The sequence below is a fragment of the Cariama cristata genome, unplaced genomic scaffold (assembly GCF_000690535.1).
Source record: "Cariama cristata isolate BGI_N322 unplaced genomic scaffold, ASM69053v1 scaffold23087, whole genome shotgun sequence".
Taxonomy (NCBI): domain Eukaryota; kingdom Metazoa; phylum Chordata; class Aves; order Cariamiformes; family Cariamidae; genus Cariama; species Cariama cristata.
Window position 1 is genome coordinate 1,530 of NW_009626393.1, and position 16,154 is coordinate 17,683.

The following is a 16,154-nucleotide window of genomic DNA, read 5'->3' on the forward strand; positions in this document are numbered from 1 at the left end:
CCCGGGGCATACACAAGGGCTGGGGCTGGGGAAAGCCAGCACAGCACAGGCTCCCCAGCGAGCGAGAGGTACAGCTCTCAATTCACGTTTGTGCAAAGTACGGAGGAGCAGCCTTCCCGGCCCCACAGTGTAACCCTTGGCATCAGCAGCCACCATCAGACGGGCAGTCATGGGGCTCTGAGCAAGGCCCAGCACCACTGCTGCCCAGGACAGAGCTGCTCTCATCCACAGAGCCCCCCGGTCGGCTCCGTCCCCATGTTTCAGCACCCATGCTGGTACGAGAGCCGCTCACCTCCGCCTGCTGCACTCACTTGTGCTCAGACTCCTCCACCAGCGGGTCCCGGGCATCCACCATGCACAACACCTCGTGGACGTTGGTCTCCAGCCACGCCATGACGGCTGGGGCCTTCCACAGGGAGTGAGTCCTTCCCACGTAGAGGGACGTCAGCTGGTTCAAGGCGGGAGGCTGGCTACGGGAGACAGTTGTTATTCAGGGCACTCTCCTCCTTCCCGCCTGCAGGTCCCTGTGCGAGCTGGCAAGGGCTCATCTCCGCACTGTGCTTCGGCGTGAGAACACAAAGAGAGGAATCGCAGGCTCCCTGCTTTGCTATTTCCATCTACCTTCACCAGTTTTTCCTGCCTCCATCTGTTTTTGGGGTAAGCATAGCCACGAGATGAAAGTTAATGCTGCCTTGACCCGAGGGGGAGACCGTTTGCATGTTTGGGATGACCACGTGTCAGGGAAATCCAGACTGGTAGGAGACAGCCTGCCCTGAGAGCACTCACACGTTGCTCTCTCTTACTACATGTACTGACAAGCTTCGGTGTGAACTTCTGACCCATCCACGTTAAGGTGAGGCGGGTCTGTTAGCGTTATCTGGTGGCCATTATGGAAATCCATTATCAAAGCATCTAACAGCCTACTCAGGAAAACCAAATATTCTCCTCCGCAGCTTTGTAACTCCATTAGCTGCCTCAGCAAGCAAAAGCCCCACTACTGGCAAAATCGATTCCTTCCCTTTATTGAGAACATCTCCAGGGCTTACCTTATCTGAGCATTCAGCCCAAAAAAGGAATGGGACGCGACCCTGGCATCGGGCTGCACGCTGCAGTGATCCAACAACGGCATAAGAACTGCAGGAGAAAGTCAGACAGCTCGCTTTCAACAGCCCGGCGAGGAGCACCGTGGAGTGGCCAGTCCCCACTGCCGGGGCTGCAGAGGGACAGCCCCATCCCAGGGGGCCAGGACCCCACCGGGGCACTGAGCGAGGACCCACGCAAGAAGGGTGCGAGGATGCTGCTGGGGGTTATGCTGCGTTTTGATCTGTGCACGGATGATGGAAACAGATTCAGAGTAAACAAAAAAGGACAACAAACTTCCCCCCTCCCAGTGAAATAAGGTGCAGTTTTCTACACTGAAGGCTGCTGGCCTTTGAATTTGAACAAGGGTTTTATTTCAGTCACTGTGACTGGCAGTAAAAAAGCTGGCTTCAGCCAACACAAACTAAACCTCTGTTGGAGAGCTGGTTATTCCTGCCTATAAAGACACACCCTCCTCTGGGCCCAGAGGGGCTGCGTATCTCCTTCCATGGACAGCAGCACCAGCTGGATGAAAGCAGGAGTGATGGGCACCCAAGGAGAGCACATCTAAAGCAGAGCTGTGCCTCGGAGGGAAAGCTGAGAGAGACTTGCTGTCTCGGGTCTGGGCAACCCCGGGGTGAAACATTTTCCTGCTCCAAGACTCTGGCTCTCATCCACCCCCAACTTGCACGTCCATGACCGTCTCTAACGAAGGGGCATCAGCTGCTCCAAGGAGGGTGCGCAGCAGGGAGAACGGTTGCCGACCTCCTCCTAACATGTGCAGGGCTCATGGTTGCAGGGGCCCTACCCGGTTCCACCGTTCTCTCCCCGGTCCTGCCACGGTGAGGGAAGGCTGAATCCCACCACCATCACCACACCAGACGTCGGTACAGCAGTACCCACCACCACCGAACTGCGCGAGCCGCATCACCCTCCAAGTCAGGGCTCCCATCTCCCACAGACAGAGGTGAACGTCATTTGCAACCCAGGGCCAAACTGCCGCCTCTGCATTTGACTGCCTGGAATCCAGCCTTCGCTCTCACAGATGAAGGCAGTGACAAAGCCTGCAGGGACGGACTTACCGGTGGGGACAGACTTACCGCTTGGGAACATGATCAAGGCGAGCTGGAGGAGCCTGGCAGCTCTCTCCCGGGCCTGGCTCAGCTCCAGCTCCGAGCGCTCCTCCTGCTGGCTCAGGAAGAAATAGGCCAATGGCACCGAGAAGGCAAAATTGGGCAGCTGGGACAAATTCCGGTGACTCTGCAGGATCAGAGAGACAGATTTACCGAGAAATGATGCTGTGCAGAACGATCTCGATGTGGCTGGGCTGCACATAGGGTGGGGTTTCTTGCTTGCTGGATTAAGTTCCTTTCCAGCCGCTGGCTTGGTGCCCCCACAACTGAGTAAGCAATTTTGAGTTCGTACAATTGTTTGCAGGGTAGCAGGATTACAAGAACAAACACCCCAGCCTTTACAGGTCATTCCAACGCTGTCGGGATGCCAGTGTGGCCGTGAGACAGCCCTCAAAGGGCTAATCTGGTTACGAAACCCTCGTGCTCTGTGGCACAGCGTGCCAGCCCGGGTGGGGAGAGCCCCGGGAAGCAGCTTTCCTCTCTCGGCCCCCTCTCTCGCCAGGGCTGCCTGTTGGCAACTCACCTCCCACTCCTGGAACATGCGGGTCAGGAAGGTGTATTCTCTAGCTCGGAGGGACAGAAAATCTATCAGCAGCAGCACACACAGCGGGTCATTCTCTGGATCAAGGCTTTGGAAGGAGGTGAGCACAAGGGGAGGAAACAAAATCAGTGTCACAAAAGCTGAAATAGCTGCCCTCATTTCTAAGTCAAACCAGACTTTCCCACTAGCACCCAGAGAGCTTCCGTGACTCAGCAAGCAGAGATAACGGGAACATGGTCGTTCCTTCATGGCCAGAGTGACGGTGCAATGCCCTGCCCGCTCTGCGTCCCTGCAGAGGCGTGACGGCCCCCCGTCGCCACCTTGGAGGAGGACCGATGGCCACAAACCAAGCAGGCTGAAGCCACCGTTGTACAACTCCTCCGCAGAGACTCCGGGCTCAGTGGACTGGCTAGGCCTGCAGCTCCGTAGTCGAGAGCAAGGGCCACCCAGGTCCCATCTGCTTAAGTCTCCTCCTCAACAATCACTTCTCTCCAAAGCAGCACCACTGATAAGAGCACGTGCTCAAAACTAAGCCGTGACACTGCATTTGTAAGGAGTGGAAACAAGCCCCCCCTGAGCCTGGGAGCAGCAGTACACCTTGTTGGCTTCTGTCCCACCCGAGTTAGGCTCGGTGCATTGTTCCCCCAAGCCTGAGATGCCCTGCCCCATCCCGCAGGGAACAAATGGGGTGCAGCCCTCAGCGGGGGCACCTACCTCAGAATCAGCTTGCAGAACTCCAGGGCTGTCCGGGGACAGCCTCTCTTCTCCAGGAACATCAGGTGCTTGAAGAGAGCCAGGAAGAAAGCCCTGCGTGGGGAACAGCAACACGGTTTAGAAGCCAGATTTGGAGAGAAGCACCTCGTGCCACTCAAGAACGGGGACACACCGTCAGCTCCAGCTCTCGCCCCCCCGAGCATCAGCACTGCTGTGCAGCCAAGGGGGTCCAGGGAACCTAGCCTGGAGCAGTATGGGGTGCCACAGACCTGCCACTTTCCCATCTGTTTTGTGCTTGTTTTAATCTCTTTGTGCAAGTACAGGGACAGCAAACCCACAGCCTGCTCTGCAGACCAGGGCTGACAACTCAGGCAACAGAGTAACTCCCCAAAGTCTGCATCCTGCCTCATCCCAGCCCGCCCAGCCACGCGGGGCCGGCGACACAGAGCATGTGCGACGCGTACCGGGGGAGGACTAACACCCAAATTGGCGTTACAGATCGCAGTGCTCAGATCACAGATGGCACGAAGCCCGTCAGCGAGGGGGTACTGGAAATCTGAGCAACCTCCAGGTACAGCAGTTTGGGAGAGATGACTTGGGTCAGCTGACTGGAAAATTCCCAGAATAAAGTCACCTTTCCCCACAGCTGCAGAGCTGTCATTATGTAAAGAGCCGGGCCGGGCGCAGCACGAGTGTTGGGGACAAAGGCCGGGCAGGCAGCACGCAGGTGTCCAAGCACAGCCGTAAATACACAGTGAGTGTTTTTGTGACAAAAAATAACTGCCATGTTGGGCTAAGGGGTACTAATTGCATGAGAAGGATGTGACAGGGAGGAACAGTTAATTCTCTAGTAAGAAATCCCTTGGGAAAGAGGATGCTTTGCAAAGAAACCTCAGCGCAAGAGCTGCTGGTACCCCAGCATCCATCTCAGGAGCCCCGCTGCTGCCTCAGTGAGGGGCTCTGCCACCAACTGCCGAGCAGCAGAGCCTGTTCTGACAGAAGGGGACATTCAAGGTCCCCGCACCACCGCTCGCCAGCGTGGATAACGCAGCAGACATTGTGAATCTGGGTCTCCGTGTCCAAAGTAGGCCAGGGCACACCACAACAGCTCTCTGGCAGACACGGGGCAGGCAGACGTGCCGCCTACCTGTTCTCCGGCCGTCGGTAGTCCAGCCTGCAGGTCCCGCTGGTCAGACTGAAGACGGGGTGGAAGGCACGCTCCAGGCTGTACAGCGCCCGCTCTGCAGACAGCAAGGACAGCGTCAGGGCATGCCACCGCCCTGGCACACCACAGGGCCCCAGAGCTCGCAAAATGGCAGTCGATTTGGCCCAGAAGACATCGATGATTGAGAGCTCCGGCACCCACGAAATAAGCTTGTTCACGCTCTAGCAACACACACAGCTATTTCAGAGTATGTGGTCGCAGCAGATACCCAGGCAAGCGAGCCCTGTTCCTGTCTGCGGGCATTAGATCTGGTTGTGAAAGGCAACTCTTCTGAAAGAGGTCTGGGATCGAGGCTGGTACAGCCGCCTCTGCCACAACTATCTTCACATAGGGAAGCCAAAGATCCTGTCCTCACTTTGCCTCTGGCCTTTCCAATCATGCTGGAGAGCACGTGCCCCAGTTACCAAACAGCGCATCTGACACCCGAGGGTGCAGCACAGCAGTTGGAGGGGCAGCCACCCTCCGGGACAGCTCTTGCTCCCACGCAGCCTGCGGTGCCCCAAGGAGCACAGCCCGATATGCTGGCCTGCAAGACGCTGGTCAAAGGCAAAGCAGGCTGGCCCGCAAGGCTGGGCAGGCTCCTTGCAGAGGGCATAGGCTACTAAACAAGGTACTAATCTGTGTCTTGTAGTTACTAAATCAGACCTTCCTCCTGCAAGGGATATCCTACAGGTAGGACCCCACCATGTCCAGACAATCTCTCAACTAATTTTGAAGGTGAATGCTGATGTGCTTTGGCCCAGACAAGCACGTCCAGCTCTAAATGCCTCCAGCAAAAGCTGCTGGTCTGCAGGATCACATAAGGACGAGTGCTCACAGCCCAGAGTCACAGATACGGAGCCAAACCAACCCTTCTGGTTTGCCGCTTCTCTCTTGAAACAAACCCAAAACTGAACCAAAAGCCTTTGTTTATTAATTCATGCCAGGACATCTGCTCCTCACCTCAGCTCTTACCTATGAGATCACGGGCCATCTCCTGATCCTCCTGCATCCGGCACATGTCGCTGAGCTGCAGAAGGGAGTCCACGTGGTACGGGTTCATCTGAAGCAGCAGCTACAGAAGAGCATGAGCTTGATTACACAACAGCACAAATCACCGGTTTCTCGTGCACTCTGCCTACGAGGCAAGCTCTGTAAGTGTGGCAGGGAGGCAAATGCCCTGACACCACACCTAAGAGAAAGGGGCTGTTCTTGCCCCTGGGTCTGAAGGTGAAGAAATCCTGTCCCACACCATCAGAGAGCTGATGCCAAGACTGTGGTGCCAGGCTGGGAACGCCCCTCACGTGAAAGGCTAAAACTACAGATTAAAAGAACCTAAGAACAGTTATGCTGGGTCAGAGCAGAGGTCCATCTTGCCCTGCCTCCAAAAGCAGATGCCTGAGAAAGAGGGCACGAAGCTGGGCACATGTGATGACTCCCAGCACACTCTAAGCTGCCAACCTTCAGGGGTTCAGGGACACCCCATTGTCAAACATGCCATTTATATTAATGGTGCTTCCTCTCATGAATTTGTTCACTTACTGACCCAGGGACCTTTCCAGCACTCCAGCTCTCCGATACAGAAAGCCAGCGCTCAAGCACACAATGTGAACCACTTCCTTTCATCCCAACCTGTCAGCTCCGTCCCTGGGTTGGAAGGGATGGCAGGGAGCTCTCTCCCTACACCATGCAGGATCCAAGCCCTCAATCGCAGCTTCCCTCAGGCAGCTCCCTCCCATCCGACCCAGCTTTTCCAGCGCTGAGGCCATGCCAGGCCTTTGATCATCTTCACTGTCCTCCTCCGAATCTCTCCCAGCTCCACCACATCCTTTTGAAGGTGAGGGCCCAGAACCACACACAATATTCAAGATGTAGGCAGCAGGCATAATTACATTTTTATTCTCTATCCCTTCAACAATTCTGAGCATTTGATCAGGCTTTTGTTTCCTCTGGCTACCAAGAGGACCTTTTGACCCATCTATTACAATTCCAGGATCCAGCTCCTGAATCATAATGGATTAAAAATATTTTTTTCCGGGCTTCAGAATAGAAGTTTAACCACACCTAAAAAGCCCCTGCATTCACTAATTATATTATAAATGGGCTACTCCTTCCAAGCACCTAAACCTCAGTTTCAATACAAAAATACTGAAGCCTCTTCAAATCTGCTCACGGTTTAGTTCTGGGATTTTTTTTTTTCTCCCCCCAAAACTGAAAAAATACAGCTTCAAGAGCTCCAGAAGCTGTACATCTGCAGGGCGATGGCCAGCGTGACCACGTACAGTACAAAGCCTTTACGTTCTAGGCTGTCCCGGCCCAGCGCCTTTGCCTCGGTGCCACTAGCCTGGCGCTTTACCTCTTCCTCGCTTGCTCTTAAGTTCCTTTCTAGTCCTCCTTTTTGGAAGGGGTGGAGCACCAAGGGACACCGTGATGGGAAAAAAGCACTCTTCGTGCACTTACAACTTCCTCACCAAGACCCTTTTAACTCAATAGCAAGAGCAGAAAAAATGCTCACTGAGCAGAACCCTCAAAAAAATAACGTTTTGCATGCTGAAACCACAGCAGCAAGGCAGGTCGGGGCTCCAGCTACATTGACACTGCGGTTCTCACAGATAAACTGCTTGGGGGTTTGAAGTACTTCTGGCATTGGTAAACCCATCTGTTAGATTTAACCTTTAACAGAAAAGTAGAAGACTAAAGCTGTAGGAATATCTTCAAACGTAGCCAGACCCACTTAACAGGGACAGAGCGTTAAGACGAAAATGGGCCACAGAAAACCCGTCCTGCTCTGCACAGCCGTGCAAGACCGTCTTTGAGCTGTCCTGAGGACGCTGGCTCTCAGGTCGATCACCGCTGCACAGGAATTACCTCGCACCATTTAAGGCAAATCCCTCAGTCCAGTCAGCAGGCAGAACTGATGAGCTGGAGAGAGCAGCAGCCATGAGCAGAGGGTGGGAAAGCAGAAGGAAGTAAACTTGATTTAGCAGACAATGGCCTCTTTAAGAGACTTCTCCAGGGCATGTATCCGAGCTCATGTGGCCAGGGTTTTCAGAGCAAAAATACCTCGGTTATGGTTCAGTAGGGTGCAGAGCAATTTTACTGTTGCTTATCGTTACAAACTATAAATGTTACCATACAGTTTAATGAGCTTGGACACGCATGAAGAACTTTCAACACAAAGACTGTTTTGCTGGAATACCAAGAAAAGACACATTTTGCATCCATACAGGAGTTTATAAATAGAACAGCTGTTAGTTTAGATTCCCATTTAAAGATTGGTTTATACAATATTTTTCCTTTCCCAGCTGAAGAGCTGAGACAAGGGAGCTTTATTCGTACGCTTTCAGCCAAACGGTCAGTTCCTACGGGCTCCTCTTCCAGACAGCTACCGGGTATGCTCTCGGGCAGAGCCACCAAGGCTTGGCCACCAGCCACTGGACCTCGTTTGCACCAAGGTGGCCACTTATCTTATTCGTAAGGTGAAAGCAGAGCTCAGTGAGCAATGCTGCCTCGCCCCATGCAGAGGGGGCACGGGGCTCTACTGCTCAAAATGAGACTGGCGAAAAGTAAGCACTGGGATGCATCAGCCCACCTCCCCTGCCAGGGAAAGGGGCTGCAGGAACGCAGGGGGTAACAGCATGGGCAACACAATTTCACAACATACCACAATGTTGTTGGGGTCCATGGACTCTACAGCATCCAGGAACTTGAACTGCACTTGCTGGTACTCGCGATGGTGCTCGAACGTGAAGTGCTGCACCCCCTTCCTGGTGTCCACCAGCTGCATGGCAATACCTAGAGGGTGGAGGGGGGACGTGGGTACCACTGCTGCCAGCACAGCGGCGAGAGAAGCTCTTCTGCTTTCTTATCACACTGAAAGCTCATTCACGTCACTGGGTCCAAAGCCAGACGTGTTTTCAGAGAATTTCACTCTTCCCTCCTCTCCTGAGCCAAAGTCCGAAACCCACCCAAGAAGCCCAGGCAGTGTGCTCTCCCCACGGGTATTTCTCATTATCCAGCAATACGGCTGTTAAGAAGGGAAGTACTCATCACCTGCTATTTCCAATAATGGGGAAAAAAAAAGCTCAAACACTAAGATACAATAGGACAGACAAGCAGTTCCCTTTCTGCATCAGCCAGTACGAAGTCCGGGCCTGGCAGCTGATGAAAGCAGCTCCAGTTTCCGCGCACTGAGGCTCTAGGAAAGCCAGGCTGGCAGGAGCAGCCGTCCGTACCAACGCGGGCATGGGACCGACACGTCCCGTCGGCTAGCAGCAGTGCGGTGCTTCGGGAGGTGGCACTGAAAAGCCTCACCTGTTTTGCTGTAGCGCGGCCAGGTGTTCTTGGGAGCCGTCAGCCACGTGCTGCGGACGTACTGGCGCTGCCTTTGCCTTGGCCTGAGGAAATAAACATGACAGGTCACAATTTCTCTGTACTAACAGAATGAGGAGGGCTGAAACCATCCAGAAAAAGGACGATTCAGGGTGAAAAAAAAAAAAAAAAAAAGATATCCAACTTCTTCCCAGCTGCAGCCCTGCCACACGGAACTTTTGCCCAGAGCTTTAACACATTTGCCTTCAAGACACAACGTAACTTCGCTCAGGCTCTGCCTTACTTGAACGATTCCTCTTTGGGCCAGCCGGTGCCTCCAGCATTTCCACTTCAATAGCTTCTCTCCCCTGTTTTTATTCCTGCCAAGTTCTCAGCTGCCTCTCTGCTTCAAACAGCTTCCCAGGTCCAATTAAGAGAGCCCCATGTCCCTCTGACTCATCTCTCTTCCCAGCAGTGCCTTCAAATGTCAACTGATTTAGTTTAAGCCATACTCACAAATGCAACCAATTTATTGGTTCGGGGCAGGAGAAATTCAGAAATCAAGGCTACTCTAAGAAAGTCATGTCTCCTCAGTAAAGGACTGCTGCTTCTTCCTCAAGAGCTAAATATTCTTCCACAGACTCTCTTGGAGAAGGTTTCTGCTTCCACCATCACTGCTCTGAGCTTACGCCCTTCTTATGTGCTCATTTTTCAACCAGCTCCTGAAAGTGGGGATTTTCTGGATAATGCTGACCACAGTGCAACGGATAATGGCATAGAGACCTCACACCCAAGCAGTAGGTTCCCTGGGCCCCTGAGAGCAAATGCATGACACCTCCCTGGAAAGTATTCAGTCGCCACTCTGTAAGACATCAGAGACTTTGGCATAGCAACAAGAGGCAAGTAGTGGAGAAAGAAAAGAAATCTAAGAGTCTATACCCTATGAATTTGAGTGAAAGGACTTTAGAAGGGTGTTTTGACAGTAAATGAGAGGGGAAATCAGCAGAAGAAAAAGCAAATGCTAGCAAAAGCCTGGAGAAGCCTTACTCCCCCTCACACATATCACAGGAAAATACTCACCTGTCCCAACAAGCGACTACTAAATGCGTAGGACACCCTGAACCCTGGATCCCCTGCCCAAGCGTGGCACTGGGGGCTCGGTAAACCGTACCAAGGGAAGGACAGACAACCGACCCAGACTTTGAAAGGGTTTAATAGTAAATTCTGGACTAACCTCTGATCACCAAGAACAGCACGAGCCCCAAAGTATCTCTTCAACTCATTCTCCGGATTCAAGTTTCTGAGAAGGTTGAAATGAGAAAGAAAAGCCACCGTCAGTTAAACACAGCCAAAAGTCTCACACTTGAGTCCTCTCCATCAACACCAAGTGCTCTGTACCTCAAGCTGCTCTAGCCAAGCCCCCGAACTGTCACACACACACCACTGATCCGACACAACACACAGAAAGGAGACTAAAAATGGTCAGAACAGGAGGCATCGGAAGCCCTGTTCAGATGCACGCTTCCTTCGTGCTCTGCTCCGAGGACAGCGCTGAGCTGGGGAACACTTCTGCTGCCCTCTCCAGGGCATCTGGGGCCTTAGCCTGGGATAATCCCGGGACAGCTTCCATTCGGGAGAGCACGCTCACGGTACGCGTGCCTGGAAAACACGAGATACCTGCTGCCGAGTCTAGCAGCGGCAGCCTGCAATTCAGGTCAAGCACCCTAACCACTGCATGAAGGCTGGCAAGGATTAAAACACATTTTTTTAAAACAAAGATCGCGCATCAAAGCATGACAACACCTACAGTTTTCTTGATCTAACATTTGGCCCAGAGAAGGGAGGCGTATTTGAGAACTGCTTCTCTCTGCTGTGCAGTGAGCAGGGCTGGAAGAGAGGGAGTGGGAAGGCTGAGATCCAGCACTGCCAACCCTCACCCGCTCCGAGATTATCCAGCTCTCAAAGGTTTCTGAATAATGTTTCCTTGACCAGAGAACTCACTGAAGTTTAAAACCACCTCTAGGTAAACAAACATTCTGGCTTTACTGCAGTGTCCCTGAACTGGCTGTGCTAGCACTGAGCGCCCACCAGCCTAGACTCAGCTTTCATGCAGTGTGACTGGAGGTTTCAAAACCGGGACTGGTACGTTGTCCCAGCTACAAGTTTAAATGTTGTCTCCAAAAAGAGAAGGAGCTGCCAATGTCTGTATGAGCCCAGGACCCAAAACATGCCGGACACACCAGCCAGCCCATCCCCAACAGGTTTCCCACTGCAATAGAGGCCCAGATGTTACAGATCTCGAGTCTGAGGCAGATTCATTCTTCAGCTCTTGGACACGCCTGGCGCCGAGTCCACTTTGTTGATGGTGACATGTGGGAAAGGCTAGACAAGTCTAACTTGCTTTCCTGGTGAAATTAGCTCCTGGCACTGCTCAGCCCTCCTCGGAGGGTAGCACAGGCTGTACTGGGGCCTGCTGCTCACAGCGCCTGGTCTGAACGCAGTCTGTCACCTGGCCAGGCCAATTCGATGTCAGGGCTTTACACACCAGGGCTCTCAGCAGCTCTGCAGAGATTCTCCTACAGAGTCACAGAGCATTTTAGGCTGGAAGGCACCTCTGGAGGGTAATCTGCTCCAGTCGCCCACTCAAACCAGGCTCAACAGCACAGAATACCAGTCACCACTCAGAACCGACCACAGCTCCAAGAGCGATGGTTAGAAACGCGGACGTGCACAACCATTACCACAACCCCTTTCAAGCAAGATCCTGAATCCATGGCCAGATCGCACTGGGAGGCTCCCAGATCCCTTCCTCAGGGGAACAGACACCCCTGTCACACCCAAGGCCAAAACCAGGAAGGTAGCAAGCCCTACCTGTGCTCTACATAGAGAAGAGGCCTGCTGTCAGCAATTATCCCGCTCTGCATCTGCTGCGATAGCCCACTGGTATCCTCAATCTTCTCCAGCAGGCTGTCGATGTCTTCCAGGTCGTTGTCTTCCTTAAGATAGGCACGCACAAAGACAAGGCAGTTATTACAGAACGGGCGACCGCGGCCTGCAGGTCAGCCAGCAGAGATCACACCCGATCTCCGTGTGATACTGGCACAGCCCCCACCACTCGCCCTGCTGGTACCCCATCGCCCACCTCAGGTATGCACGTACTCTCTTGTTGAGGCCTCCTGCTCTCCACTCAGCATTCTTTATTCCCTCAGGAATCCCACCCGGAGCCTGCCTTCCCTGCCCAGCTGCTCCTAAAAGCGCTGGCTGCTCTTCCCCGCTTGCTCAAGGTATCGCAGGGCTGTTGCTCTTCACACCAGCATGAGTCCGATTGTGCCAGCTGAATACACCTAGCACGGGCAAGAGCTGGCAGGCTGTCTGGTCTCTGGTCTGCCCCCTCCTACTCAGCCTTTGCTGTGCTTTCTCTGGTTTATTTCTACTACAATTTCTACTACTATCTACTACAATCACTCTAATATCACGAAATGTTGGGGTGCTGATTTTAATCATAAATAGTTAAATAATCAGCCTTTAACCATCTACTTTCCATGGAAACACTAAGTTACTGCTGCGACCCTTGTAATAAGATATCAAACACTCTCATGGCTTTAACCCAGTTTTAATGTATTGCACTCTCACTTTCCCCATCTTCTAACAACCCAAAGAATATATCCAGTAGTGCACATTCAACAGTTGTATAACACTTTTATCCTGATTTTCCTCCATTTTTCCCCAGAAATAGCAAATGACACATTTCTTACGCGACCATTTCACATCCTCCTCACGATGTACGTGGGTGGAACACGGAATTCCATTCATGACAGCCAATAGCGCTGTGAGCTTGCCTTTTCTGGCTAAATATAGCCACTCCGCGTGGAGTGGATACATGAAAAGTTTATAATGTGGTTTGCATTTCAGTCTTCGAACAAAGGTAGTATTATCTCTAGTTAGCAAACCAAATTGCCTGGTTCTGGGTATGAAGTCTCCCTACAGTCCACAGCTGGCAGATGTCACCCTATTGCTTGTTATTCTCAGACCGGGAGAGCAAACGGGCTTTTTGACCAGGCTCTCTGCCTTAGTAACTCACTCCCGAGCTCCCCCAGCTGAATTCCCGGGGAGGAGGCGGCCAGCCAAGCACCCACACCACAGTCACAGCTCACCCATTCAGCACCCTGCAGCTCAGGATGTTTAGCAAAGGATCTCCCTCGAGTAGAGTTAAGACTCTTAAACCTTAGCAGAAAACTAGCTCCCACTTGGACTTTATTTCTATTAAATTTAAAAGACTGTAATCTATTTAGTCTCCCAGCCTAGCTCAAGTAGATAAAGTATGTTGAAGCACTAAAATTTGTCTCGTAGTTTTATCCACAACACACGGGGACACTGGATAAAGTTCTCACTCCAAGCACCCTTCCTTAGGGGTAGACAGGTTGGTCAGCGAGAATCGCTGTCCCCTTGCTCCCTTCACCACTGAGGGGATGGAGCAGGGCCCGCGGGAAGAGCGCCTGGCAGTGCATTTGCTGATAACACACCAGCCGATGCTCCTCTCGGCGTTCAGCTACCATGTCAAACTACAGAGAAGGTGCGCGGCTGCGCACGGGGGAGAAGGGAACGTGAACGATGGCTGGCAGCGAGAGCTCCGCAGGGCTCTGCGGAGCCGGCAGAGCCACCTAAGTAGGGCAAGGAAAATATAATGAAAATGGCAAAATTCCTCACACAGTACCCCCTGGCGTGCAAAGCCCCGAAGCTGAGATGAAAGAAGATGCTGCTGAGGATTTCAGCCCTAAGCATTTGCAGCAGAGCTGCGCCAGCTCCGGCTGCTTGAAGGACCACAGTTAAAAGCCGCTTTTGCCGTTTCATAATTTTAAATGAGTACAGCGCAAAAGGAAGCATTTTGCTGCAAAATCTTTTCTGCAACAACCTCAGAGTTCCCACTTTGTCAACTGCAATGGAGACATTAGGACAGTCACTAACGCTCAGAGCAAATGCAGACATACCAAAGTCTCCCCTGCTGAAGTTTTCTTGGTTTTCCTTTTCTTTTTTTTCTTTCGTGGCTTGTTACTCAACATAGGCTGCAAAGACAAATGGAACAGATGTCAGAGCATGCCCCGGGGCTGCAGGGAAGAAAGCTCCATGGGGCAGAAGAGCATTTCCCACAGAGATCAGCATGCCAAGAGGGGCTTTAAATGAAACCAATACTGATTTTTCCAAGTTTGTCAGCGAGTGGAAATTAAGACAGAAGGAGAAAAATGGAGGAAAGCACCAAAGTTTTACAAACATAAGGGTTACACCTCAGCTGACTTTCATATCAATTCCCAAGACTATAAAATCAGGCAAGAAAGAGTTTAGACACCTCAGGTGTGCAAGAAACATTTCAGCCCTTCTTCAGTCTCTAGGATAAACTTTTTTTGTTTTTCTAGTCAGCATGACAGTTTCATCAGTCACTCCAATTTCCACAGAAACCAACACCTGCCCGAAAGCACCACATGATACAGGCTCCTCTCGCCACAGATGCAGCTACTTCAGCTCACAATGCTGCGTGGCACTCCCTAACTCGACAGGCACGCTGCTGTCCACGCTGGTTCTTCCCCAGAGCGTACAGAGCTGAAAAGCACATCTCCAAGATCTACGCAGGTAATACAGCGAGTAACAGCATTACCAGAACAACCCCATAGCTCCCGAGCTGATTTCAGAGCCGTGGGAACATGGAGCCCTCATTTGGCTCTATCAAAGGGTGAGGAGACGCCTGCCGAGGGCTCCCACGTTCCTACCTGGTAAGCTCTGAGAGAAGCAGCAGGTGCACCCTGCAGTGCTTACGCAGCAAATTCAGCGGGTCAGGGCCTGCTGGAGCCACCGCTCACGCTTGGACCGACCGAGCAGAGCTCACACCGCACATCCAGAGCGCTCCCAGGCCCCTGGGCTGGCTGAGGCCCCCAGCACAGCTGGACTGCACACAGACAGTGGTCTTCGCTCCTCTGGCCGCACCGCCTGGCACCCAAAACCCATGGGCACCCACCCCAAACGCTGAGCCCTAACGGGTGAGGCCAGGGGGCCAATGCCCCTTCACTCCCCCTGCCCCTCGCCTCCAGTGAGACATGGACTAGACTTGCAATGCCAAATTGTTAATTAAGTGCCCCTTTCCTTATGTGCTCCTGCAAGGAGATGCTTCTGAGCTGATACGGACCACAGGAGGGAATTTTAACACAAAATGCCAACAAAACACTACAGGGAAGAACAAGCTCAGTGTTTAGTTTACATCACTTCAAGTCTTCACGTTGTCCACTCGAAAACAAACACTTCACCGAGCATTTACCCACCAGCCCAGCCCCACGTGCGGCACAGAGCTCAATTAACTGTGCAGCAAAGGGAGCAGAGAAGCAATCTCTGTTTCAGAACCCCAGGGTGCTTTCCTTCTCGCACGCTCTGCCTGACCTCAGCGCTTGTGAGGACGCAACACAAGGTCTTCCTCAGAAACCTCCCCTCTGCGGCTGTAAAATCTCCCCGGACCCCAGGGACAAAACCCAACTGTCAGCACCAAACTGCTCATTCTCTTCCAGATCTGGAGCCCCAAGCACCTGGGTTTAAGCTCCCTGCATGAGTCGCTCCCCTGAGGCTGGCATCCTCATCCTCTGACAAAATCCAGGCGCAAAGCAAAAGAAACACACTTGCCTGTCACCACAAAGCTCCTCACACACGTAGAGACATGGAGATAAGAAACCTTCTCTCCACACTTCACGTGGTGATCGCCATCATCACTAGATACCTGTGGTTTATTACCGTTTGGTCCGGCTGCTCTGCCTCCTCTCCATCTCTCTGCCCATTGCCATCTGTCTCTTCAATTACAGCCCCTTTGGTGCTCCCTTCTGTTGCATCCCGCTCGCTGAGACGGGCATCCGCTCGCTCCTCTCTGGACGGCAGCTCATCTTCCGACTCCTCAGCAGTGATCTGCGCAAACAGACAGACAAGCTACAGAAACAGCCGGCGTGGGGCTCTGCTCTGCCCTCTCCTGTGCCCAGGGGACAGAATTCCCCAGGGATCTGATCTATTCCACTCCCACCTGGAAATGGAAGAGAAAAATATCGCGGAAGCAGTGCAGGGCTCAGCTGCCCAACTGGCTTCTTTGGCAGATGGATGGGGACGACCTCTCATTTCAAGCGTATCACCCAGTTGGCGTCTGAAG

General features: G+C 52.7%; 1 protein-coding gene across 1 annotated transcript in view; it reads right to left on the reverse strand.

Moving 5' to 3' along the window:
* TCF25 (transcription factor 25 (basic helix-loop-helix)) overlaps positions 1-15,919 on the reverse strand; it is a gene marked incomplete at both ends in the record, with an annotated part of 16,850 nt that extends 931 nt beyond the window's left edge. The window contains 13 exons of the mRNA XM_009704023.1: positions 312-470; positions 1,047-1,134; positions 2,181-2,340; positions 2,737-2,842; positions 3,469-3,561; positions 4,616-4,709; positions 5,648-5,747; positions 8,337-8,467; positions 8,987-9,069; positions 10,218-10,283; positions 11,855-11,979; positions 13,972-14,046; positions 15,752-15,919. Of these exons, the coding sequence (XP_009702325.1) occupies positions 312-470; positions 1,047-1,134; positions 2,181-2,340; positions 2,737-2,842; positions 3,469-3,561; positions 4,616-4,709; positions 5,648-5,747; positions 8,337-8,467; positions 8,987-9,069; positions 10,218-10,283; positions 11,855-11,979; positions 13,972-14,046; positions 15,752-15,919 (1,448 nt within the window). The remainder of the gene's footprint in view (positions 1-311; positions 471-1,046; positions 1,135-2,180; positions 2,341-2,736; positions 2,843-3,468; positions 3,562-4,615; positions 4,710-5,647; positions 5,748-8,336; positions 8,468-8,986; positions 9,070-10,217; positions 10,284-11,854; positions 11,980-13,971; positions 14,047-15,751) is intronic.
* Between the last annotated feature and the right edge of the window lie 235 nt (positions 15,920-16,154).